At 43.2% G+C, this 26,872-nt stretch overlaps 2 protein-coding genes across 2 annotated transcripts; one reads left to right on the top strand and one right to left on the bottom strand.

Annotated features, from left to right (window-relative positions):
• Positions 1 to 236: 236 nt before the first annotated feature.
• LOC121399190 (targeting protein for Xklp2-B-like) lies at positions 237 to 4,828 on the bottom strand. Its single transcript, XM_041579186.1, has 5 exons — positions 4,641 to 4,828; positions 3,635 to 3,746; positions 3,358 to 3,491; positions 830 to 1,011; positions 237 to 566 (listed from the first exon to the last, which is right to left on the bottom strand). Exons 1-4 carry the CDS (start codon positions 4,738 to 4,740, stop codon positions 884 to 886), a joined length of 474 nt encoding a protein of 157 aa, XP_041435120.1. The 5' UTR covers positions 4,741 to 4,828; the 3' UTR covers positions 237 to 566; positions 830 to 883.
• Positions 4,829 to 14,436: 9,608 nt separating this feature from the next.
• LOC121399084 (serine/threonine-protein kinase 3-like) lies at positions 14,437 to 16,511 on the top strand. Its single transcript, XM_041578917.1, has 4 exons — positions 14,437 to 14,692; positions 14,879 to 14,951; positions 15,307 to 15,482; positions 16,278 to 16,511. Exons 1-4 carry the CDS (start codon positions 14,674 to 14,676, stop codon positions 16,391 to 16,393), a joined length of 384 nt encoding a protein of 127 aa, XP_041434851.1. The 5' UTR covers positions 14,437 to 14,673; the 3' UTR covers positions 16,394 to 16,511.
• The last annotated feature ends 10,361 nt before the right edge of the window (positions 16,512 to 26,872 follow it).

The following is a 26,872-nucleotide window of genomic DNA, read 5'->3' as shown; positions in this document are numbered from 1 at the left end:
TTTGAAGTCAGAATGCCCTGCCTTTTCTTATTTACATAAATACAATGGAAACAAGAGGCAGACCATGTGCAGCAGTACTGAAAGCCACACTGCCCTGGCTCTTACTGGATACAACTGCCCATCACACTACCTGAGTTGCATCGGGAAAAACAAGCTCCCTTAGATACGTGACTAACATGGCTACATGTGCAATTGACTGATGGAAGGAACCAGACAAACCCAAGACGAAAGTTGAGCAGGCAATTGACAAACTTTACATTTTCACAGTTTATTACAGGGCATAATAAAAGCATAAGTATTCGCATACAGGGAGACCTAAAAACAGTGCCCTCCAGGCCATATAATATAGTATTTACATAACTCCCCCAATGAGCAGAGCTGTGCCCGGATTCATGCCACTATTTAAAGGACACTTGTTTGTACAATAGACTGTATGGTCCAGGGCATGAATAGGTAACCACCACCCGAAATCTGGATTTGGCTTAGTAGAGGGAGCACATCAGCACTTAAACCTGTCCGAGAAGTTAAAGGATGTGGCGACAGTAAGTAGGCTGTGCCTTGTACCCCTGAAACACAGGAGAGAAAAAAAAAAGTTTACTATTTGTGTACAGTTCATACCATGTGCCCCCCTCAGCAGTCAGAGCAGTTCATTCTTTATGGGTGTGTTGGGTACCAATGAGCACAAGGTTAGTTGGTTGGTTGGTTCATGGACAAATCAGAATTGACATGAGGTGGTCTAAACAAGGTCATTGGATGGCAAACCATCCCCACACCTAACACACAGTCTTGGCTTACCCTGCCTCTGCAGCATACACAGTTCTGCACTTACCAGCTCTTGCCTCAGCTGATTGATCTCTTCCCTTTCTTCCTCTTCCCGTTGCTTTCAGGTCTCTTCTTCCAAAAGAAGAGCTTCCATCTCTGCCAAGCACTTCTCAAACTCCTGGCGCTCCTTGGCCCTTTTTTCTGTAGCCAGCTCAAAGCCTTCTTGAATCATGGAACCAGAAAGGCTATCTACATTTAGAGAAGAGAAAGATACAGCTGGAATATGGGCAATCAGTCAATGGCCATGATAGGAAACGCTCATAACAAGACAGATCAATGCCATGCTGCGGTCAACTCCAAAGTTATAAATCCAAATTTTTAGCCAAATGGTAAAATACTGCTCCTCCAACGTATGAACTATACAGAGGCATGACCAGCTCCATCATACCAACCACTGAGACTGTCCACCTTTAATGGGTACTGGCCCAGAATACATAGTATTGCAAGATGCAACCATGGAGGATGTTCAGATTCTCCATTTAGGAAAGCCACATTTTTTCCTGATAGTCTGTAAAAGGAGACATTTTATATAGATCTTTTAAAATAATATCCCCCTTCAGTGCAAAGTGCAGTGATGCAAAAACAACCTTAAAAAAGAAAAACCTCTCTGAAAAACCATTATGTAAGAGCAGATGAGATACTCCAGGTTGAAATGAAGAATGGGAGAGTCTATTCTCCCACAGAAAAGTGTTCATTGACAGCCAGTACTTTTTCAGGCCTCTATTTTTACTCAGTTCTCTTATCTTTATCAGAGCTTTCTTTGATTTTTCTTGTTTTAGTATCCCCTCACCTTTTCTTTATTTTGTTTCACTGTTCTCTCTTTGTTATCTACCTCTCACTATGATCCAGTTCACTTTTCCCTTTCTGTGCCGTTGGATTTTTTTCTCATGCACCCCTGCCCTCCCTTATTGAAAGCAAAGATAGAAGCGGCCTATAATGATCCTTGGTGGTCACGAGCCAAATGACACCATGACATAAATAAACCTGCCATAAGAATTTTCAGTGCCGTTCCATTCAGGTGTTTCTCAATGGTGTGTCTCCCTGTCTGCTAAAGCTGTGGTAATTAAAAGCATTTGACTTCCGGTCAGATTGGGTGCTATTCTTATTCAGATCCTCAGGACTCTCCATTTAGCGTGGGATCCGACCTGAAGTCATATGCTTAGGTTATTGCAGGTTAAGCAGACAGGGAGACAACAGATAAACAACGGGTAGATTTCTGTTTGTCTGACTGCTTGGACTGTCATGATTCCAGGTGAAATTCTGTTAGTATAAAGAGAGCAAGTGGACTAGTCCACACAGCGATCTAGCAAGATGGGGTCCCCAGCTTAAGTCATTCCAGCACCATATTTTACTGGCTGCAATTTTTTTCTATCTTAATGGGTAAATGCCAGTGTTCCTACTGAATAGGATAAGAGCAGAAGTAGGAAACCCAAGTGCTATTCAGGATTTCTAACAGAAAATAAAATTGGGAAGGTTATGCCAAATATAGCTCTACCTTCAATTATTAGCAATATAGTATCCATATGAACAATGTTCAAAATTAAGGTTCATGTCCCTGTTGAAGAGTAACACCAAAAAATGAGTATTTTAATGGAATGCCAATACAATGTACCGTTGCCCTGCACTGTTAAAAACTGGTGTATTTGCTTCAGAAACACTACTACAGTCTATATAAACAAGCTGCTGTGTAGGCATCGGAGCAGCCATTCAATCACAGGACACGTAGTAGACAACAGAAGTTCTGAAGAATCCCATTGTATACTACAGAGCTTCTGTGCATCCCGTGCCTTTTCTCCTTTTTTCAGCTGGAACTATAAACTATAGTTGTGATTCTGAAGCCAACACACCCATTTAATGTTTTGAGAAACCTTTTCCATGTGCACCTATGGCTTTGAACGAATGTTAGAATGTGATGTAGGAAAGCACATCATTTTTAATTCATAATTCTCTTATATCCCCCCTTAAACCAGCTCCAAATGCAAAACTATCTTTTGGAATGGTTGGATGGAGACATTGAACAACCACAAAGACTTTGTATAGAATTATTACAATGTTTAGATTGTGGGTCAGGTGACAAATGTGAGAAAAATCACTTTCATAAAAGCAAGGGATATCAAATAGTGTTTTGGGTAAACTGGCAAGTATATCTATTTGCATTGTATGTTATGTTTCCGGTGTATGTTTAAGTATTTCATTTGTTCATTTGATAAAGATTCCCTCCTATGTGTATAAACAAATATATAGGGAAGGAATGTGCAGGGCACACAATGAGCTACACGCATAAAAAGAGGGGATTGAACAATGCATTTTCCCAAAAAAGGGGCTTTGGTTACAAAGTTATAATAATAAAATTGATAAGCCACCAAAGTTCAAGATAAACCATCTGGTGATCCTGTTTAGCTCCTATGTTGCACTTCTATCTTTTACTTAGCCTTGCTTTCTCCCACAACCCTCTTTTATGTGCAGACAATAAGCTAAATTCTCATGTTGTATTGGATCAGGGAAATAAAGTTACTCTCACTAATATGTACACACCTGCTCCAGATATGGCAACTTTCATGGAATGCTCAATTTTCTTGAGATTCTCTTGTATTTCCTTCTGAAGCGCATGCATTTTCTCGAGCTCTTGTTCTTCTGAATTTTTAGACTTCCCCAGAATGTTCCTCCTCCTGAAAACAAACCTGTATGTCTTATGGAAATAGGTCACGGACACTTGTCCACTCTAAGGTTGAACAACTCTATGGTAAGTTTACAGTGCAAATCATGAAGGCTGAAATTAACACTCAGTGGCTGGCATAGCGCAGAGACATACTTCAGCACAGTTGGAGTTGAGGGCATGGTCAGCTGGGCTTTATGTTTTGGAGTGGTGGTGCCGTGATGGCTGCTTGTGGGTTGGCCCCTGATTACTGTCTTTAGTACTGGACCTGCAAAAGAAAGTAGTAGCAAATGAGTGCACCCCTTACAACAACAGTCACATCTTTTTTTAGAAACATACACAACACAGCAGATTCCACTAATGGCTCAGAATAATCTAAACCTCCCAAATGGTCAAATATGCCAAGTTGGGAGAGTTAGTCTTATTGGCCATCAATTTGTAATTCTTTGCTTCACTGCATATCTAACAATACTGTCAGCATCACTGGGCTCCTGTACCAATATAGAGCCAGTGGTCCCCTTCCAGCAAACATGGGAATCTTAAAGGAGATAAAGCATAAATAAAAATACCCCTCAAACTTGCTGGCAATGACAGATATGGCTTCACTCTGGGTTAAAAAAAAATCATATCCTCAAGATGCTACAGTTCCTGCCTGTGTTTCAAATGAGCAGTGAGGTGCCTGCCAGAAATACAGTAGGAGGAGGAGGAGGATAGCCCATTACACCCCTGCTTTCACACAAGCAAATTCAGGATTCAGTTCCCTCAGGTGACACCCTATCAGGTGACACCCTAGAATGTGTTTTTAATGTATTCAGGGAAATACAACTTGGAATTACAAAGGAGGCACAAGTAGAGTGTGGTCAAAGTAGGAGAATGAGGGGAGAACTCGGATGAGGTTCAATAGCAGCTATGTTAGTGCAAAAACTTTTCTGAAGGCATGTTAGGTGGCAACTTAAAGGGTATGGCCCTGGCCTAATTCTTTGCAGAGTCAAGCTCAGCGCACCATCCCATCTCTTTGTACAGTTAACATCCCAAAAGCAAGTCTAACCAAAGCAAGTCAAACGCCCCATACTTCTTTAGAACATGCAAATATATTAGCACTGCACTCGGCACAGAGGTCCCTTACACTCCCAGCAGAAAAGCCTGAGTATTTGTCACTTACCAGCATTTACACAAGTCTCGGAAAGTGGTTTCTGGTCTGGGGGAATATTTTCTGAATTGGTCACTTGGTCTAAAGAACAGGAAATGGAGACAGATGACATGTGGCAGACAACTCAATAATATGTAGCACACCCTTGAGTGTACTTTTGCTATGTATTAAGGCGGTGTGTGTGACCAGGCTAAAACTGCTTGTAGTGTGCCCCGGACCCCCACTGTACCCGTGCAACTCCCTGCAACTGGTGTAGATCAATGCAGCAGGATAATCAGCCAGACAAGTTTCTTTGCAGTAACATAAACTTGTTTATTAACAGAGAACTGTTGCAATAGAGTAGTTCACCGGTACTTAGATTTTCACAGGCATAATAGGATAGCTTCAAAGAGCAATATTCCCTCCAGGGGGTACAAGGTACAGCAGATGAGCTAATATTCAATATGTATCAAAGTTACAGCAACAAGAGACTTGGGAGATAGTTACCACTCTCACTGGGCACTATCCCTCTGGATGAAAACTAAAGCTTGGGTTTCTCAGCCTGGGGTCTTGTATCTTGGCACTCGACTTGGTCCTCACCTCACCCACTGTATTCAGCCTGGGGTCTTGCATCTTGGTACCCTATCTGGTCCTCAACTCACCCACTGTAGTCCCTGCTCTAGTGGTTCACATACCACGGGGTCCTAACCCCACTATTTCTCCTCATTGGAGCCACATCTGCTCACTAGCTACCCTGTGCTGACTCTCACTCCTAGAGTGACTATTACTGTATTCACTATCACTAACTCACACTTAACTAACCTCACCGGCAGACCTGGACCTGTAGTACCTCCCAGTGAGGCAAAGTCCCAGGACAGACCCAGACCACATGGTGCTAAACCCCTTTATCCCATAGTGCCACCTAGTGAACAAACTCCGTGAACTAATGTGGACCCAGCAAAGGACATAGCTGCCTGAGTTAACTAAAGGACCCTTAGGTGTCCAAATACTAAAGGGGAACTGCCTGAGTAATTTAACCCAAATCTCAGGGTCCCTACATATATAAACCTGTCCCATGACAAAGACTGCCATTATGTTGAGCTTCTGTTTTTGTCAGTGTGGTTTTATTGAGGTGTGCAAGAGAGCAGGACTGCTTCTCCCAGCCTAACATTGTCCATTAGAATTAATATTCCTTATCAAAGATTCATGAGCTGAACCCCCACATCTCCTAACTGGGGTCCCACTTATCTAAACAGCATGTAAACATGTGCTGAACTTGTAGCCAATCACTATCAAGATATAAACATAAAACATGATTAGCTGTAAACTCACTTTTTTATTTCTGGGATCAGAGGTGAGTGGAGCATTGATACACGGGGGCATTAAGGGAAATAATGGCAGAAATGAAGGAAATCGCTATTTGAGTGTGACACTGGCTAGTGCCTGGGATATTAGCCTTGGTTTTGTGTATATTCTAATAGAAAATATCATTATGGGAGGAATGGGGAAACAGGCAGACTACAGACAACTCAGGATAAATACACAGAAGTACATCCTGGCATTTGGCCGCACGGACAACTGACAGTTAAATAACGGATTTCTCACTTTCATTTCTGGGATCAGAGGTAAGTGGATGCACAGCACACACTGGGGGACAATTTATGGAAAATAATGATATAAATGAAGAAAATCACTACTAAATAGAGTCACTAGGTGGCGCCTGGGATATTAGCCTTGGTTTTGTCATTTTAATAGATTATAGGAGAGTTGGGGTTGGGGGAAGGAACAGGGATGCAGGGAGACTCCACACCTGTCAGGCTAAATACAGAAAGTATCAAATAATATTTGGGATTCCAATTGCTTTACATTTAAAATAAGTATAAAATAACATTTGGGATTCCAATTGCTTTTTATTTAAAATAAAAGCAAGTTAAGAAATAATAAAAAGTCTAAAAACTCCTATGTTAACCTATAACAGGGGTCACTATGGCAACATCTGGAGTGACATTTGCTGTTCAGGTTTCTCCTCTAATGCTATTAATATTTATATTTCTTTCTGTATCTCACTTTTTATATAACATTTACTACTTAATAAAGCTGTTAAGGGAAAGTTAAGAAATTATTAAGGGGAGAAGTCTGAAATCTCCCATGTTCCCATATAACAGGGGTCACTGATAGTGTTTGGAGTGACAGTTGACAGTTGGCCACTTGCTGTTCAGGTTTCTCCTCTAATGCTATTAATATTTATATTTCTCTCTGTATCTCACTTGGTATATAACATTTACTTATTAAAAAGCTTTTCAGTAAAAGTTAAGCAATTATTAAGGGCAAATGTCTGAAATCCCCATGTTCCCATATAACAGGGGTCACCCAGTGTTTGGAGCGACAGTTGGCCACTTGGTGTTTCCCCTCCAATACTATTAATATCCATATTTCTCTTTAGTTCTCACTTTGTATATAAAACTGACTTCTTAAAAAGCTTTAAAGGAAAAAGTTTTGGAGCTGCAACTTCCCAGTCACTGTTACTTATGTCCTGAATGTCCCAGCATCCCTTGTCACACCTGCAGCCTGTAGTCTTATAGCTCTTAATGAACTACAAATCCCAGCATCCCTTGTCAGACCTTGAGCCTATAGTACAAATCCCAGCATCCCTTGTCAGACCTGCAGCTCGTGGTCTTCTAACTGTTACTGAACCTCAAATCCCAGAATCCCTTTTCAGACCTGTAGCCTATAGTACAAATCCCAGCATCCCTTGTCAGACCTGTAGCTTATAGTACAAATCCCAGCATCCCTTGTCAGACCTGTAGCCTATAGTAAAAATCCCAACATCCCTTGTCAGACCTGTAGCCTATAGTACAAATCCCAGCATCCCTTGTCAGACCTTGAGCCTATAGTACAAATCCCAGCATCCCTTGTCAGACCTGTAGCCTATAGTACAAATCCCAGAATCCCTTGTCAGACCTGTAGCCTATAGTACAAATCCCAGCATCCCTTGTCAGACCTGCAGCTCGTGGTCTTCTAACTGTTACTGAACCTCAAATCCCAGAATCCCTTGTCAGACCTGTAGCCTATAGTACAAATCCCAGAATCCCTTGTCAGACCTGTAGCCTATAGTACAAATCCCAGCATCCCTTGTCAGACCTGTAGCCAATAGTACAAATCCCAGAATCCCTTGTCAGACCTGTAGCCTATAGTACAAATCCCAGCATCCCTTGTCAGACCTGTAGCCTATAGTACAAATCCCAGAATCCCTTGTCAGACCTGTAGCCTATAGTACAAATCCCAGCATCCCTTGTCAGACCTGCAGCCTGTAGTACAAATCCCAGCATCCCTTGTCTGACCTGAAGCCTATACCCTTCTAACTGTTACTGACCTACAAATCCCAGCATACCTTATTAGACCTGTAGCCTGTAGTACAAATCCCAGAATCCCTTGTCTGACCTGCTGCCTATAACCTTCTAACTGTTACTGACCTACAAATCCCAGCATCCCTTCTCAGACCTGTAGCCTATAGTACAAATCCCAGAATCCCTTGTCTGACCTGCTGCCTATAACCTGCTAACTGTTACTGACCTACAAATCCCAGCATCCCTTGTCAGACCTGCAGCCTGTAGTTTTTTAGCTGTTACAGATCTACAAATCCCAAAATCCCTTTTCAGACCTGCAGCTTGTGGTCTTCTAACTGTTACTGAACTACAAATCCCCGCTTCACTTGTCAGACCTGCAGCCTGTAGTACAAATCCCAGCATCCCTTGTCTGACCTGAAGCCTATACCCTTCTAACTGTTACTGACCTACAAATCCCAGCATACCTTATTAGACCTGTAGCCTGTAGTACAAATCCCAGAATCCCTTGTCTGACCTGCTGCCTATAACCTTCTAACTGTTACTGACCTACAAATCCCAGCATCCCTTCTCAGACCTGTAGCCTATAGTACAAATCCCAGAATCCCTTGTCTGACCTGCTGCCTATAACCTGCTAACTGTTACTGACCTACAAATCCCAGCATCCCTTGTCAGACCTGCAGCCTGTAGTTTTTTAGCTGTTACAGATCTACAAATCCCAAAATCCCTTTTCAGACCTGCAGCTTGTGGCCTTCTAACTGCTACTGAGCTACATATCCCAGCATCCCTTGTCAGAACTGCAGCTTATGGTCTTCTAACTGTTACTGAACTACAAATCCCCGCATCACTTGTCAGACCTGCAGCCTGTAGTACAAATCACAACATGCCTTATCAGACCTGCAGCCTGTGGTCTTCTAACTGTTACTGAACTACAAATCCCAGCATCCCTTGTCAGGCCTGTAGCCTATAGTACAAATCCCAGCATCCCTTGCCAGACCTGCAGCCTGTAGTACAAATCCCAGCATCCCTTGTCAGACATGCAGCTTGTGGTCTTCTAACTGTTACTGAACTACAAATCCCAGCATCCCTTACAGACCTGCAGCCTGTAGTACAAATCCCAGAATCCCTTGTCAGACCTGTAGCCTATAGTACAAATCCCAGAATCCCTTGTCAGACCTGTAGCCTGTAGTACAAATCCCAGAATCCCTTGTCAGACCTGTAGCCTATAGTACAAATCCCAGCATCCCTTGTCAGACTTTTAGCCTGTAGTACAAATCCCAGAATCCCTTGTCAGACCTGTAGCCTATAGTACAAATCCCAGCATCCCTTGTCAGACCTGTAGCCTATAGTACAAATCCCAGCATCCCTTGTCAGACCTGTAGCCTATAGTACAAATCCCAGAATCCCTTGTCAGACCTGTAGCCTATAGTACAAATCACAACATGCCTTATCAGACCTGCAGCCTGTGGTCTTCTAACTGTTACTGAACTACAAATCCCAGCATCCCTTGTCAGGCCTGTAGCCTATAGTACAAATCCCAGCATCCCTTGTCAGACCTGCAGCCTGTAGTACAAATCCCAACATCCCTTGTCAGACCTGTAGCCTATAGTACAAATCCCAGCATCCCTTGTCAGACTTTTAGCCTGTAGTACAAATCCCAGAATCCCTTGTCAGACCTGTAGCCTATAGTACAAATCCCAGAATCCCTTGTCAGACCTGTAGTACAAATCCCAGAATCCCTTGTCAGACCTGTAGCCTATAGTAGAAATCCCAGCATCCCTTGTCAGACTTTTAGCCTGTAGTACAAATCCCAGAATCCCTTGTCAGACCTGTAGCCTATAGTACAAATCCCAGCATCCCTTGTCAGACCTGTAGCCTATAGTACAAATCCCAGAATCCCTTGTCTGACCAGCTGCCTATAACCTTCTAGCTGTTACTGACCTACAAATCCCAGCATCCCTTGTCAGACCTGCAGCCTGTAGTTTTTTAGCTGTTACAGATCTACAAATCCCCAAATCCCTTTTCAGACCTGCAACTTGTGGTCTTCTAACTGCTACTGAGCTACAAATCCCAGCATCGCTTATCAGGCCTGCAGCCTGTAGTTTTCTAGCTGTTACAGATCTACAAATCCCAGCACCCCTTGTCAGACCTGCAGCTTGTGGTCTTCTAAATGTTACTGAACTACAAATCCCAGCATCCCTTGTCAGACCTGTAGCCTGTAGTACAAATCCCAGCATCCCTTGTCAGACCTGTAGCCTGTAGTACAAATCCCAGCATCCCTTGTCAGACCTGTAGCCTGTAGTACAAATCCCAGCATCCCTTGTCAGACATGCAGCTTGTGGTCTTCTAACTGTTACTGAACTATAAATCCCAGCATCGCTTATCAGACCTGCAGCTTGTGGTATTCTAACTGTTACTGAACTACAAATCCCAGCATTCCTTGTCAGACCTGAAGCCTATAGTACAAATCCCAGCATCCCTTGTCAGACCTGTAGCCTATAGTACAAATGCCAAAATCCCTTGTCAGACCTGTAGCCTAAAGTACAAATCCCAGCATCCCTTGTCAGACCTGTAGCCAATAGTATAAATCCCAGCATCCCTTGTCAGACCTGCAGCCTGTAGTACAAATCCCAGCATCCCTTGTCAGACCTGTAGCCTATAGTATAAATCCCAGCATCCCTTGTCAGACCTGCAGCCTGTAGTTTTCTAGCTGTTACAGATCTACAAATCCCAGCATCCCTTGTCAGACCTGCAGCTTGTGGTCTTCTAACTGTTACTGAACTACAAATCCCAGCATCACTTGTCAGCCCTGCAGCCTGTAGTACAAATCACAACATGCCTTGTCAGACCTGCAGCCTCTGGTCTTCTAACTATTACTGACCTACAAATCCCAGCATCCCTTGTCAGACCTGTAGCCTATAGTACAAATCCCAGCATCCCTTGTCAGATCTGCAGCCTGTAGTACAAATCCCAAAATCCCTTCTCAGACCTGCAGCCTATAATCTTTTAACTGTTACTGACCTACAAATCCCAGCATCCCTTGTCAGACCTGCAGCCTGTGGTATTCTAACTGCTACTGACCTACAAATCCCAGCATCCCTTGTCAGATCTGCAGCCTGTAGTACAAATACCAACATCCCTTCTCAGACCTGAAGCCTATAATCTTTTAACTGTTACTGACCTACAAATCCCAACATCCCTTGTTAGACATGCATCTTATAGTTTTATAGCTGTTACTGAACTACAAATGCCAGCATCCCTTGTCAGACCTGCAGCTTGTGGTCTTCTAACTGTTACTGAACTACAAATCCCAGCATGCCTTGTCAGACCTGCAGCCTGTAGTACAAATCCCAGAATCCCTTGTTAGACCTGTAGCCTATAATCTTTTAACTGTTACTGACATACAAATCCCAGCATCCCCTGTCAGACATGCATCTTGTAGTTTTATAGCTGTTACTGAACTACAAATCCCAGCATCCCTTGTCAGACCTGCAGCTTGTGGTCTTCTAACTGTTACTAAACTACAAATCCCAGCATCCCTTGTCTGACCTGCTGCCTATAACTTTCTAACTGTTACTGACCTACAAATCCCAGCATTCCTTGTCATACATGTAGCTTGTGGTCTAACTGTTACTGAACTATAAATCCCAGATCGCTAATCACACCTGCAGCTTGTGGTATTCTAACTGTTACTGAACTACAAATCCCAGCATTCCTTGTCAGACCTGAAGCCTATAGTACAAATCACAGCATCCCTTGTCAGACCTGAAACCTATAGTACAAATCCCAGAATCCCTTGTCAGACCTGTAGCCTGTACTAGTCCTATTACTGTGATATCATGAAGTTGAGAGGCTGCATGTCAGCAGGGACTGGTAGTGATGGGCGAATTCATTCGCCAGGCGTGAATTCGCGGCGAATTTGCGCGATTCGCGCCGAGCGAATAAATTCGCGAAACGCCCGCGAAAATTCGCGGTAAAAAAAACGGGCGCCGGCATAGAAAAAACGGGCGCCGGCGTCAAAAACGAGACGCCGGCGCCATTTCGCAAATTTTTCGCCGTTTCGCGAAATTCGCGAATTTTCCGCCGAAGCGAAACGGCGCAAATTCGCCCATCACTAGGGACTGGTCCTCATATTATAATAGACGGAAGAATGGATGGTGCCAATATAGGGAAATGCTGCAACCTGTTTAATTTCAATTCATTTAAAGGGGAACTTTGCTTTAATGCAGTTGATGCAAAAGAAAAAACTGATGATAAATTTTGTTTTTTGCCAGTGGAAATCAGATCTTAGAATTGATGGTCAGAATAAAAATAACAGATAAAACACATAAACAATATATATATAAGTTTAGGGTTTGTTTTTGGTACAATGGGAGAATTGGTTGAGGGAGTGAATACTTATATAAGGCAGTGAATCCTGATATGTATAGCAGAGAGGGTTGGTGCATGTGAGCTTACAATCTCTTCTTTCTTTCTGTGTCCCCATACAGTGAAATTTCCGAGCGACCAAGCGTTTTCATAGCGTTTTCGAAGCGATTTTCAGAGTGATTTTCCAAGTGATTTCACAACGATTATTTTATAGAGATATTCAGTGATATTCCATCAGATTTTTGGCGTTTGGAAAAAACACCTTTGACGTCAGCTGATATCTCTTTATAACCCAACAGCTCTTTTAAGAGCTAAAAAACTTAGGCGCAATGCTATTCTGCGCCCCCTGGAGGAAGGTAAGTCAACTGCTACTGTTTTATCTGAATTTAGGGTTTTGCTGAATAGAGAACAGGTACAGATAAAGTATAGAATGTAATAGACTCTTTCTCTTCTCCTTCAGCTACAGGCGGAATCCAGACCCCTCTCCGAGACTTATGAGGTGAGTAGAAAGGAGGGTAAAACACTCGCCGCTACTGCCGGAAGTGAGACATGTTTTGTACCCTGGGGAATATTATGTTATCAATAAAATCCTTCTTTTTTCTATTTTATTTTCCAGCCTCCTGATGGTCGGCTGACCAAGGATGTGCTTGCTGGAGTGGGCGGCACTGGAGACGTCTACAAGGTAAGTTACCAACCAATTCCTAGAGAGTAGGGGAACTGAACAAGATTGTGATCACTAGACACAATCACACAATGATTTAGGCAGACATATCAAGCTTCTGGTTTGGGGGCTGCATTAGACCCTCTCTTTCCTACTTGTATGTAAGTCAACCTTTCTGTCTGTATTACAGGGACGACACCATCGTAGAGGAGTGGTAGCGGTGAAGATCGCCAACATCAGCCGAGTACTGTATCTTTATAATTCCAATCACTATATATCAATCCTATTTGTGTAGATGCCTATGTGAGTTAAAGGGATTTCTATTATTCCACACCAGGATGAAGAGTCAGTCTGCAGGGAGCTGAAATTTCTCCAGCAGTTCGGCGGCCACAAAAACATCGCCTCTTACTATGGAGCCTACTACAGGGCTCCACTCACGGAGTGCTCATCGGAGCTCTTGGAAGTAAGAAATGATTTACTGTATCATGTTCATTCCTCTTGTACCAAAGCAATCTCCACTGGAAGTGATACAATACATGACCTTAAATAATTTCTGTATATTGCAGATTGTTCTTGAATACTGTGGTGGAGGCTCTCTGTACAACCTCATCAGCAAGACCAATGGCCAATCCCTGAAGGAGACCTGGATTGGCTATGTCTGCAAGGAGGTTTTAAAGGTAAGGCCAGATTTACCCCTTAAGGACTCTTTTTTAATTGCATAAATTACATATACAATCTCTTTGTTGGGGATGTTTAGTCTTATATCTGTTATAGTCTTGTAACCTACATCTCAATTTCCCCAGGGGCTGCACCACATCCACAAGAACGGGGCCGTTCACAAAGACATCAAGAGCCCGAACATCATGCTCACAGAGACGGCCAAAGTGAAGATCAGTGAGTAAAACTTACAGTTATAAGAGTAATGGATGGTGGGGAGCTTCTGTGAATATGGAGTCAGGGGGTTTCATAATTCAGGTTTCTATCTTGTGGTTATTTTCCATGAATGGATTCTATCTGTCATTTCAGTCGACTTCGGACACAGCTGGGACCTGGACCCGCAAACTGGATTGTGCCACGAAGCGGAAGGGACTCCACACTGGATGGCACCCGAGGCCATAAGGCAGAAGGGCCAGCGCCTGGCGTACGACACCAAAGTATGTTGTACTTATAATACTTGTAACACCACGGAGCATTTACTTATCAGTGTTAATGGGACATAGAAGCAGTCATTTTCTCATTGACAGAAAGGAGTTTTTCGGAAACATTGGGTTTCTTAACTTTTTGCACAATGTGTTTGTTTTAATATATTTGCTCATTTGCATTGTGACGCTGGTGTTATGTACGGTAACTGCTATTGTTTGTAATGGAGATGTATTGCTGTATACACTTTTATATATAATAAAGCATTTTTTTACTTTTACATATACCATGGTGTGTTCATTTACTAGGGGGTGCATTGGGCTATTTTAAGTTGTATTCTGTTCTGTTTTGCCCATAATTGAGCTAAGGAGAATGCCGTGTACTTTTGCACAGATGATAATATATGTATAATTTTCTAAAAGAGAATTGTATAAGTGCAGCCTTTTTACTTAGATTTTATTAAACACCCACTAACCCAATTCTCTCCTTCTAATGCTCTTTGGTGTGTCTTTTGCAGTGTGACATCTGGTCGCTGGGGATAACCGCCATCGAAATGGCTGAAGGAAAACCACGTAAGTGAATCACAACAATTGTGGCGCTACTTTATTTTATACATTGAGCAGCAGAGGTTCTATATCAGAATGGGAGGAATTTGGGGTGATTTGCTATTTCCAGCAAACAAGAACTTTTTCTATAGATTAAATAAATAACTTCTAGACATGTTTGATGGACCTGATATATATGTTTTTCACTTTCAGCATACACAGGGCAATATCCAGTTGAGGACCTGATAATTGAAGCCCAACCACCAAAGCTTCAATCAAACACCTGGTGAGTCTGTCCCAGCTCGTGTCACTGTAAATTGTACCTGTGCTTGCAGACATGGAACTCCCCACATTTTCTTATTAACACTTGGGACATTTGGCAACTCCTATAACCACTTAGCCGCTTCCACAGTCTGCCCTCACCATGCCCCTTGTCTGTACAAATTTATGATAATGGGGAGATTTCAGTCTCAGCTCAGGGGGTGTGTATTTTGTTTAAATACCTCCTAAATATAAATAGAGGGTTTGAAAGCTATAGGAGACAATAGATAGATAGAGTGACAGATAGAAAGATAGATAGAGGGATAGAGAGAGAGAGAGAGAGAGAGGGGGGATAGATTTAAAATCTCTGTTTTTTCCAGGTCACAGCATTTTGTGTCCTTCTTGGAGTCCTGTCTGAAAAAGGACCCTTTGGAGAGAGCGAGTGCTGAAGAACTCCTGCAGCACCCATTTGTCATCCAACTACCACCTAAGAAGATCGTCAGGGCTGAGATTGAAGAACATCTCCGGACTCTGCAGAACCTGCCGGCCAAGAAAGGTGAGGGAATCCATTATATTTGATACGACTGCACCATCTCACAGTGTAACTCAACAGCTGCAAGAGTTGCTTTTATTATAATGACACTGGGAATAATAAACATGTTTTAAGGGGTATTTAAAGGATAAGAAAACATTTAAAATAAGTGAATGTGAAATTTATGAGAGTGCTATTCTAAGCACTTTTATAATTTACATTCATTATTTATTTAGTTTTTATTCCAAGATATTAAGGGATACATGTACTGTTAATATGAATGAATTTTGTTACAACAGCGCCACCTGCTGGTCAGTTTCCAACCAGTCTGACCACAAAGTAGTCAAGGAAGTTGTCAGGAGAAAGAAAGAGGCTGCTCTGATGTTCTTATGCTTAGGAATACAATTAGAAACCTTTCTCACATCTTTCCTAAGCAGAAGAACATCAGAGCAGCCTATTTCTTTCTCCTGACAACTTCCTTGACTACTTTGTGGTCAGACTGGTGGGAAAATGACCAGCAGGTGGCGCTGTTGTAAAAAAAATCATTCATACATTTATCCCTTAATATCTTGGAATAAAGACAAAACAAATAATGAATGTAAATTGCAAAAGTGCTTAGAATAGCACTCTCATCAATTTCAAATTCACTTATTTTAAAGGTTTACTTATACTTTAATATTATATTTTAGTATAATGGTGACAATGGTGTTGTAAGACAATGTGCATTTGTTCTTCAGTCTTTATTTTTTTTGTTTATGAAATCATATACAAGCTCTAATTAGTATTCATGAATCACAAATATGATTTTTCCCTATACAGGACTGAAGGGAGTTGCTCTCTCAAAGCTGCGGCGTGCTTATGACTTCTGCACACAGACATCGGCAGAACAAGAAGCAGCTCTGCAAATGGCCCTGGAGGGCTTCTCCTGTTATTGATATTGTGGCCAATAACATCAACAGCCCAGAATGAGTTTCCTGAATCACAGCAGAGGAAAAAGAAACATCCACAGGGTAAGGTCCCATCTCCATTCAGTACAATGGTTCTCGGCTGGTAGACAAATAGCAACTTGATCCCCTGCTGCCTGGTGGGTGTCTACATTGGTAGGACCCAAATCCTCACTGTGCACAAGAGGTGGGTTTCAGCTAGAAGATGCTCAAGTTTACATTTCTTGGTCACAATCCTCCCCAAAATCAAGGTTTTCTGTGCTGATGGACATTAGCCTCACTGCAGCAGCCACACAATAACACAACAGGGTAGAATGCGATTGAGAAGGCTCAGGCATTATTTCCTATTCCCATAGCCAGTGCATTTATTTCTAAAAGGAGCATCAGCCTGGAAGAAAAACTCCCTAACATGTTGGAACCCCTAATGAATAAGACTTGTGCATGAATGCCATGCCTCTGAATGAGAATTAATGATGATCTATTACTGACTGATATTTTTTTCTCATACAGATCCAGTGGCGTCTGCAGCTCCACCAGCAACATCTCCTTTCAAGCTGATGCAGTTCAGCAAGTGGTAACTTCAAGATTCCTGCAACTACACCAGCAGGAACTTTATCTCCTTCTGTAGCTCTATGATTGTATTCTTTTCAGACTACCACATCTCCACCAGTGGGTCACTTTGAGGTGCCATAGTTCCATCCATCTTCCTTTTTTTGCAGACTACTACAACTCCAATATCTTGCCTTAAGCATCTACATTTTCACAGAACCATAGCTCTGGAGCTGTCTCCACTAGCAGCATTCACATTTTCAAACACCATAGCTCCACTATTAAGACCTTAATTTTCATTAGTATCCAATTACCAATCTACCCAAGGACTTTTCATTTAACTTTAGCTCCACCACCAGCCCTTATCCCATATTTTACCTCTACCCACAAGCTCTGTCCTTGTGCTAACAGACCTCCACCAATATCTTCTTTTATTTACATATCATCAAGAGTTTCTCCCTTGCCCTTCTTCCTGCACCTCCATTGGTTCTTCCATTCCACCAATACCAAGACATTTAGTCACCACCACACAGCACACACTAAACTGATGCCCCCTACACAGAGGCTTCTCTTCTCCACTTTTTTCTTTTGCCTCCCCCGTGCAATCTCCTAACACCAATTCCTCTGTTCTTCTGTTCAAATTCTTTCCTTTCTAAATTCTATCCTTTCGAGCCTTCCACTCAACAACCAGTCACATCCCCTACTCTAAACCCTGATATAAACTCTTAGTACTGATACTCACATAAACTCATAGCACAAGTTGATCCAGGGACTCGTCCGATTGCCCGTTGGGAGTCAGGAAGGAATTTTTCCCCCTCTGAGGCAAATTGGCTCTGGCTTCAGATGGGGTTTTTGCTTTCCTCTGGATCAACTACTAAATAGGAAGATCCCTTTTTACACTAAAACTTGAACATAATGGATGTGAGTCCTTCCCAACTTAAATTAGTATGAATTAATCTAAAATGCATAAATATAACATCCAATTTATAAATAAATATGTTAATACACATTTCATTGGTGTTCTTGCATTTTTTATAGTTCTATAGTATTGCCAGGGAACATTACAGAGGAGGGAGACCTCTAGTGCAAGGGAAAAGGCTCACTGAAAAGTGAAGGTGGAATCAAGAGGCAAGGGTGGGAGAAATTGGTGAAATGAGATGCTAAGGATAATTAAATATAAGAAGGGGATAAGCGAGGTCTGGACCCAGTCGAACTGATCTGCACTGATGTCAGAGGTTTGTTTAATCAATCACATACAAATGATATATAGTCAGCAGGCCTGGACTGAGAGTCAAAATAGGCCCTGGCATTTCAGGTACACAGAGGCCCAAACAGCCCCCACCAGCCCACTAAATACTGATTTTCTATGGCATCTTATAGCAGCCCCTCTGGCATTTGCCAGAACCCACAGATTGCCAGTTCGGGTCTGATAGTCAGTACAGCAGCCCCCCCTGCCCTGATATTAATCCATGCAGTTTATGTTTAGTCCTGGATTTACTTGCCCTTTAAGAGACATGGTGGTAGACAGGAATATATTCATATTCCAGTTTCTTATTCAATTCAATGCATGGTTGCCAGGGAGATTTGGACCAGATGGCTGAAACTGCAAACTGGAGAGCTGCTGAATAAAAAGCTAAATAACTGAAAATCCACAAATAATAAAAATAATAAAAAATGAAAACCAATTGCAAATTGTCTCAGAATATCACTCTCTATGTCATACCAAAAGTTCATTTAAAGGTGAACAACCCCATGAGACAGGGAGGAAAGCAGAGAACTCAACAGCCTGATTGTGCCGGTTACTTTTATTCTTGCCCAGAGCCTGCCGGAGATGGTTCTATAGCTGAATAAGGGAACCAGACCAACTGAGAGGTTGCAGAGAGAGGCCTGGGGGAAAGAAACATCATTATTATCCTTTATAAAGTGCATGGATTCTCCAGTAGAACTGATTTTCCTATCACAGTGGCACAAGCACAGTTGGTTCCATTCAGGAGGCATCTTAAATCTCCAGGGCTTGGGCTTGAGCATGCTCAGTTTGCTCCTCTCCCTTTTCCCCTCTCCCTCCTCCCCTCCCTGCTGTAATCTGAGCTGAGGTCCACCCCTAGGAGCACTGGACGTAGGGAGGACGGTGACTGCAGGGGATCGGTGGCCAGAGAGTCAGGTGGGCCAGGCGGTGAGTCCAACAGCATGGCATCAGGGACACTCGATGCTCAAGGTTTCCTGCAAGTGCTGAAATACTTTTTAGGGAGATGGGAGGCAAGGGAGCCCCGGGAGGGGGTGGCCAAGGTGTGGGTCAGAAGTGAGGACAGGGTGGCTGGAGAGCCTAGCAGGAATGAGTCTGCGGCACCCGAGGGAAATAGGCACTCCGCTAGGACAGCAGAAGTGGTGGCGACAGAGGGAGTTGGTGTGGCTGGTCAAAGCGAGCAGGGGGTTACAGGAGTCAATGAGCAGCCGGTACTGGGAATCATTCCGGAGGCTGCCCAGAGGGGGGCTTATGTGTCCTTTGCAGGCCCCCTAGGCTCACATGTTAGGAAAGAGGTGAAAGAGAAGATTTGGAAGGGGGAATTTGTAGAAATATTTTCCCTCCTTCCTTTAGAGGAATCTGTGGAGTTCAAGGACGAGGAAAAGAAAGATGGGAAAAAAGAGGATGAGGAGAGGAGCAAGCGTTATAGGAAGATCCCCAAGACATTCGGCAACTGGCTTAGGGCATTCTGCATCTTAGCCAGCATCACTGGCGAGAAACGGCCGGAGCATTGTTCCCCTCTTTTTTGCTATGTAGATGGTATTTGGGAGGCGTACAGGGTTTACGGTGGCTTGGCTTGGTGGCATTATGACCAGCAATTTTCATCAGAGGCTGGTGGCCAAACCAGGGATGAGATGGGATCAATTGGATATGCGCTATGGTTACGTCTGATGACAGCACAGAAGGCTCACCCCTTTCAGAGAGGTGCCAGTGGGGCTTTGCAAGGAGCCTCCCCGGCAATTAACAAACCAGGCTATTGCTGGCAGTTTAATGAAGGGCAGTGTAAGTGGGCCAACGCTCAAGTATGAACATGAGTGTTCAGGTTGCGGAGGAGCCACCCCTAAGCCAGATATTTCAAGAAGGGAAAGGGAGGGGCCAAGCCGGCCGAGGTTCACTAAGGGGAAGACCCCGGTGAACCTCAACGCGATGCGGCCGTGGTTAGACAGGTACGTTAGACGGGGTGATGCGGAGACTTTGAAGGAGGGTTTCCTCCGGGGGTTCAGGATACCGTTTCAGCCTAGGGCTGGGGGGGCAGTTCATGGGAATCTTAAGTCAGTGGCTGGGCAAGCTAAATTTCGCTTGCCGGGTGATTGTGATGTGCAGGGTGTTCTGTCGCAGGCTGGGCAGATTGTTGTCTGGGGCAGTGGCACCTCATCACCATGTCCGTTTGACAAAAGAGGTCAGATGCGATTTTGGAATCTGGCGGCGTTTTTTGTACGTATTCAATGGCAAATTGATATTTCACGATCGGGAAGTAACTAGTACGAAGTTGCAATTGTTCACGGATGCAGCGGGGATTCACGGTTTTGGGGCATATTTGGAGGGGAGATGGTGCGCAGAGGAATGGCCGGGGGAGTGGGCCGGATTAGGTCTGACGAAGAATCTTTGTTTTTTGGAGCTGTTTCCCATTGTTATTGCTCTTTTCATTTGGTGGGATAGCTTGAGCAACAGGAGAGAGATATTTGTATCGGACAATTTGGGGGTGGTCCAGGTGATCAACAGGCAGTCGGCTTCCTCGGCTGAGGTGGTGCGACTTTTGCAAGTTCTGGTTTTATGCTGCTTACAACTTAATGTGGGTTTTAGGGCAGTGCACATTCCTGGGGTTCAAAATGAGATTGCTGACACTTTGTCTCGATTCCAGTGGGACCGTTTTCGACAATTGGCTCCACTGGCGCAGGAGGAAGGACACCATTTCCCGACGTGCCTGTGGCAACTCGGGATGAAAGGATTGGAGGGTTGGTGAGATCATCAGTGGTCGAGTCCACATAGGCAGCGTATGGTAAGGTCTGGAGTGAATGGGAGCGGTTGGTACAATGGGCTTCAGGTACACACTCACCGCGGGGTAGGCAGGAACTAATGCTGTGGTGGGTATGCTGGATGGCTGAGCAAGGTCGATCTGTAGCCCAGATTGGCATTCTTTGGCGCTTTTCGGATTGGGGAGTTGGTAAGCCGCAGCAAACGGGCACCTGGGGGTCTTCAGAGGTGGGATGTGGAATTGTGTCAAGAGTATGTGGGACTTTGGCTCCGCAGGTCTAAGACAGATCAATTAGGCAAGGGGCAGCAAGTGGTGCTATATGCCTTAGAAGGGGGAACAATTTGCCCTTACGGTAATGTTCAACAATTTTTGGTCACTCGGCCAGGACGGGACGGCCCCTTCTTAATTCATGAAGATGGCACGCCGCTGACCAGATTTGGAGGAGTTGGGTGTGGCCCCACTGGAGTATGGATGACATTCTTTTCGAATTGGGGCTGGTACAGAGGTGGCACGTCTTGGCCAAGGTGAGGAGGTGGTAAAGAGGATTGGGAATCACGGAGATTTCGGAATTATGTACGCCCAACATTGTTAAAATAATGTTTACTTACGGGGTTGGTTGTTGTCAAAGAATGAAGATAGAGTTAATCCACAGTTAGTTGTGGTGATTGTTATTTTTGGTGATTGTCAGCGTGTGTGGTTCGTGGGACATTCCTTTGTGAGCCAGGCAGAAAGGATAGCTGCAGTTCGGAAAAGTAGTAAGCAGCTGGGCTTCTCGGAACGCCAGGTTGAGGTAAAATGGTTTGGTTTTTTGGGTCTTCAATGGCCTGACTTATTCGATAGACTGATGGAAACAGTAACGACAGAGGAGCACCCCCATGTTCTGGTATTACATGCAGGGGGTAATGATATGGGAATTATGAGTCAAAAAGATATGGTAAGGTTGGTTAAGTTTGATATTGATAAGATTTGTTCATTGTTCATGGGAGTGGTGGTGGTATGGTCGGAGATGGTACCTCGCCTAATATGGCGGTGGGCACGGGATCATTCCGCAATGGAAAGGAGCAGGATGAAGCTGAACAAGTTGCTTAGCACCTTCATCAGAAGGTCTGGTGGGGTTGTGGTAAGACATAAGGAGTTGGACAGTGCTATGCCGAGTTATTACAGGAGGGATGGAGTACATCTGTCAGATGTGGGCATGGATATATTTACTCTTAATTTGTAGGTTGGGGTGGAAAAAGCCTTTCAGTTACTTGGTGGGGTGGCGTGGCCGGCATAAGGGGGTTAAGCCGACAGCGCAGTGGCGGTGTGGGGCTGCCCTAATGGGTAGCCAAATAAGGGGGGCTAGAGTCTTAAGGTGAGATTGGCGTGATACATCTGTAAACTCTGGGAATTTCTTGATACGAAGACCCCTGGGTATCTGACCCATCAAACCGGGGTTCACTTTCAGGAAGGGGAAGAGTCTGGGTACACAATTGTCTCCCAGTCTCTTCTCAGATGTCAATAATACTAGAAAATCCACCTGGCTGGATGTGAAAGGGTGTTATAGATGTGGGAGGCCACGGTGCCGTGTCGTTTTATGAATCCTGGCCCACGCACTTATAAGATGAACTTTTATGCAAACTGTGGCACTAAGAATGTAGTTTATCTAGTCTCATGTATATGTGGTGCACAGTACGTTGGCAAAACCATCAGACCAGTAAGGAAAAGGATTTCTGAGCACCTACGAGGTGTATCCAAAGGGGAAACTTGCTCAGAAGAGGCGAAACATTTATTAGAAGTGCATGGGGGTAAATCTTGCATTACATTTCAGATAATTGATCTAATAACCCCGGGAGTTAGAAGAGGAGATATGGAGAAGCACCTTTTAAAGAGGGAGGCTTATTGGATCTACACCTTGGGCACTATCACTCCGGTGGGTCTCAATAGGGAATGGAAGATTAGTCTTTCTGTAGATTGATGTAGTCTACACCTACACCCTCACCACATTCCATTGTTTTTCCATTTCCCAATGTCAGTTGTTCTTAATGGAACACATTCGAATATAGATGTGTGCTATTTATATTACATACATATATATTTATATTCTATATTAGTGTGGGTTAGCTTGTTCTTTAAACAATATAATTTTTATATTATAGGCTAGCACCATTTTGTTAATGTGTTCTCCAAACTGTACACTGCTATATTACACAGCTGTATATATGTATAAATAGTCCATGGCATTTTGATATTTTGCATATTTTGTATAATTTATTATACACATTTGTCAGCAGTAATTACTATAATGATAGAGTCCTAGCCCAGAGCTATAAGTGAGCAGGGAGAGACTCAGGCAGGAAGTGATGTCACACCAAGCTAATACTGCAGCTGCTATCCTAAACAAACAGAGAGCTTCTAGTTAAATATAAATATAGTATTCTAGCTTGCACTATTGCAGCTAATCTATTGGCAATAAAATGCCTCCGTAGCTATCCATCTCCTTTAAAGGACAACGAAAACCAAAACATCAATAAAGTTCTATGTTAAAAGTCTAGTAGACTCATAACTTACAGAATGTAGTTAATGCTGTCTCCCTTGTGTTTAGTAGTAGGAATAGAGCTCTGCTCAGAATGTAGCGTTGGACTACGGTGACGTCACTGATTTTCCAGGAGCTTCCTCACAACTGCCCGAGGCAGCCTTGAGGTGCATTGGGCCCAATTATATCATATTGCGCATGCTTTAGAGGCGCAGCCTTTCACGCTCCTGGGGAAGTTTTTTTTCCACGCATGTGCAATACGTATGTAGAGGGAAAAGGATCGTCTACTCCTTTAGCAAGATGGCAGCCGCGTTTAAAAGCATGAACATGAAACCTGATTTTTTGATTTTGAATTTGCATAGGTAAGCTAAAAATATAGCGATTAAGTACAACTTTAAGAGAACTTCAGAGGGAAATAGGTAATACATTTTGCCTTTCTTTCCCCTGTAAGGTTACCTAAGAAATATTGTTTGTTAAATAAAGCAATATACATTTTCAAATAAATCAGTATTTATGTATTTTCCATGGAACAGAATGCTAACAATGCTTTTATGGATGTAGATCATAATGGGACAAGTTCACTAAAAGTTGACCTCGCAAGTATGGGCACTCCTGCATTAGGGTATCATTTAAGAAATTCCAATACACAAGGATACACAAGACCTTCTTGTGAGCTTCTTTAGATGTGGGGGGAAAAAGAGATGCATTTACTCACCATAAAAATACTTCTTTCTCCTCCAAAACAACAGGGGAAGTGTTGGAGATGAAAGTAAGGATCACATGTACATGGGGGGGGTCTGAGCTACTTACTGGCATACGACCATGGGTCGCAGTATATGAGTCAGACTAAGAGAAGCCTAAAAGTGAGATATAGGGAACATAGGTCTAAAAGAGTGATAAATTGTATGGTTTCTCAAAACATACAGTATATGTGAGGGTAAAAATGCAGATTTATAGGGAACTATAGTGACGAGAATTAGAAACATTATTAGCTACAAATCCTGCTCATAATGAAATGTCTGATTTTTTAATGATTTAAACATAAGGTGTGTATTTATATATTCTAATGTTATCAATATATTGGAATATTACCTTTTCAGGTGGTTTATTTGTACTTAATGTTTCACGTGTGCTTATTATATCGACTATATATGGTTTTACTTTGCCACTTTTTTTCCTCATCATCCTTACCCGATTTTTACTGCTGAGAACTTTCACCACAAGGTTCAGGCCAGTGGACTTTTCTGTGCAGAGATGGACTTCTTCAAAGCGCCCCCTTGCACACAAACAAAGACTGATTATTTCCAGGGATTTGGGCAGAATGGGAGAGAAACCATATGTGACTTTCACAGTCTGTTTAGAATATGTGTGGAATAGTAAGGCTTCACAGTAAGGCTGTGATAGGGGCTTTTGATTATAAGCTTCACTGGGACAGGGACAAGTGGGAATGTGATAGGGACCTAAGATTGTAAACTGTCAGGGGCAGGGATTGATGGTAAAGTAATAGGGGGCATAGATTGTAAGCTCACTGGGGCAGGGTAGATGGGTTATGTGATAGGGACCTTACAATGAAAGCTCCACTAGGCATGGACTGATGGGAATGGAATAGGTACCTTAGATTATAAGATCAATGGTGCAGGGAGAGATGCAAATATGATAGGGACCTAAAATTACTACATCACTGGGGCAGAGGCTTATGGAAATTTGATAGGGTCCTTCAATTGTAAATGCCAATGGGCAGAGATAAGTAGGAATGTGATAGGGAACTTATAGATTGTAAGCTCCACTGGGCAGGGACTAGTGGGAATGTGATAGGGACCTTGGATTGTAAGATCCACTAGGCATAGACTAATGGGAATGGGATAGGGGCCTTCAATTATAAGCTTTTTGGGATAAGGACTCATGAGAATATTATACAGACTATAGATTGCAAGCTCCACTGTACAAGGACTAGTGGGAATGTGACAGGGAATTAGACTGTAAACTCCACGGGGGCAGGGACTGATGGAAATGTGACAGGGACCTCAGATTGTAAACTTCACTGGGGCAGGGACAGGAAGAAATGTATACTTGCCAAAATTTATATTTCCCTCCTGTATTTCTACTGCTTCTGCTACTAGTAGGACAGTGGAGAAAAAAAGCTTTAATAGTTTATCACCCTATTTGCGTACTGTGATAAAGTTACCTCTCTGTGCATTCTATATCCATCCCTGGTGTGTCCTGCGTTTTCCTGCCCCCACTAGGACTGGGAGAGACTGTTAGTTGTGTTCTCTGGATCTGCTCTTCCACCGTGTCCTTACAAGGCAGTAGAGGGGTCAAAGTAGAGGGACGGTTCAGTCCTCAGTGTTAGTACCCCCAATTTCTTGGCTTCATGGTCTTGAGTCCTGTTGGTCCTGTAAAGCCTTCCTCCTCTGTTTGACTGGACTGGCTGGAAGGAAACCCAGTGTCTTCGAACCCAACTGTTGCCCTGTAAAACAAAATTACTTTTAGATACCTATTATTTGTATTAAATTTGGAGTGGATAGCCTCTTATAAATAACTAGTGCCATCCTGGACCTAGTACAGTAGGGGGGCATAACTGCCTGTTTCTAGTAGAACTGTGTCTAGTAATCAAGGGAATAGTATTAACTGGTTGCCCTGAGGAGAGACAATGCATTGGATTCTCACAACTTGCACCTGCCCTGGCTATGTAATTTATATAATCCCTCTAATGTTTACCAGACATAGTCCATGGTCAGAGGATTCCACCTTGGCACAAAGTTTAGAGCTTGTGAATTCAATTTGTGATTGGCACAGTCACTATGTCACTTGCCCCATATATCTGGGACTCTCAGAGCTCAGAGAAATGTGATCCCCGGGAGGAGGGGGGGAAGAGGAGCAGAAGGAACCAGCATTCATGTATAAAAGCCAACATATCAGCTTTGCCTTATACACCAGATATGCAACATGGGGGGTTTCTAGGCCAAACCAAAAAGCACAGCCAGCATTTCTAGAAAATCTCTTCATTAAAAGCAGGGCATTTTAATCTGTAGGTGTTGAAACAAAACTGGGTTTAGGGTGGGTCACCATGACCCCCCTCCCCAAAATGCAGTGAGTTTTCTTTTTGCAGTAGATCATAGCACCTATAGGTACACTGATAATTATTTCTAGGAATCTAGTAATTACAAATGTGACAAACACCTTTATAGGCATAACGCCGCCTCTTCCCTCTTGATCACAAAATCAGGTAGGGCAATTTTATGGCACAGTCATAGAGTCAAGAGTGAGTGACACCTACCTCACCCTAGAAAGGCCTATATCCAGGCTGCTTAGAGTATCATATGGGTAGGCCACTTCTGGTAGAAAAGAGGCTGCTCAGAGTTCCTCCTCAGGAATAGAATGTCATGGTATCAACAGGAGCAAATACAC

The sequence above is a fragment of the Xenopus laevis genome, chromosome 9_10S, assembly GCF_017654675.1.
Source record: "Xenopus laevis strain J_2021 chromosome 9_10S, Xenopus_laevis_v10.1, whole genome shotgun sequence".
NCBI lineage: Eukaryota > Metazoa > Chordata > Amphibia > Anura > Pipidae > Xenopus > Xenopus laevis.
The sequence above is the reverse complement of the archived record's forward strand: the minus strand, read 5'-3'. Positions and strand labels throughout refer to the sequence as shown.

Bases quoted from the DNA above. Each gene is read 5' to 3' on its own strand.
- LOC121399190 (XM_041579186.1), bottom strand. From the start codon at position 4,740: ATGTCATCTGTCTCCATTTCCTGTTCTTTAGACCAAGTGACCAATTCA. The intron at 3,492-3,634 runs GTATGTCTCTGC...GTTTGTTTTCAG, and splicing joins TCAACTCCAACTGTGCTGAA to GAGGAGGAACATTCTGGGGA. The intron at 1,012-3,357 runs GTGTGTACATAT...CTCTAAATGTAG, and splicing joins AGTTGCCATATCTGGAGCAG to ATAGCCTTTCTGGTTCCATG.
- LOC121399084 (XM_041578917.1), top strand. The intron at 14,952-15,306 runs GTGAGTCTGTCC...TGTTTTTTCCAG, and splicing joins AAGCTTCAATCAAACACCTG to GTCACAGCATTTTGTGTCCT. The intron at 15,483-16,277 runs GTGAGGGAATCC...TTCCCTATACAG, and splicing joins GAACCTGCCGGCCAAGAAAG to GACTGAAGGGAGTTGCTCTC.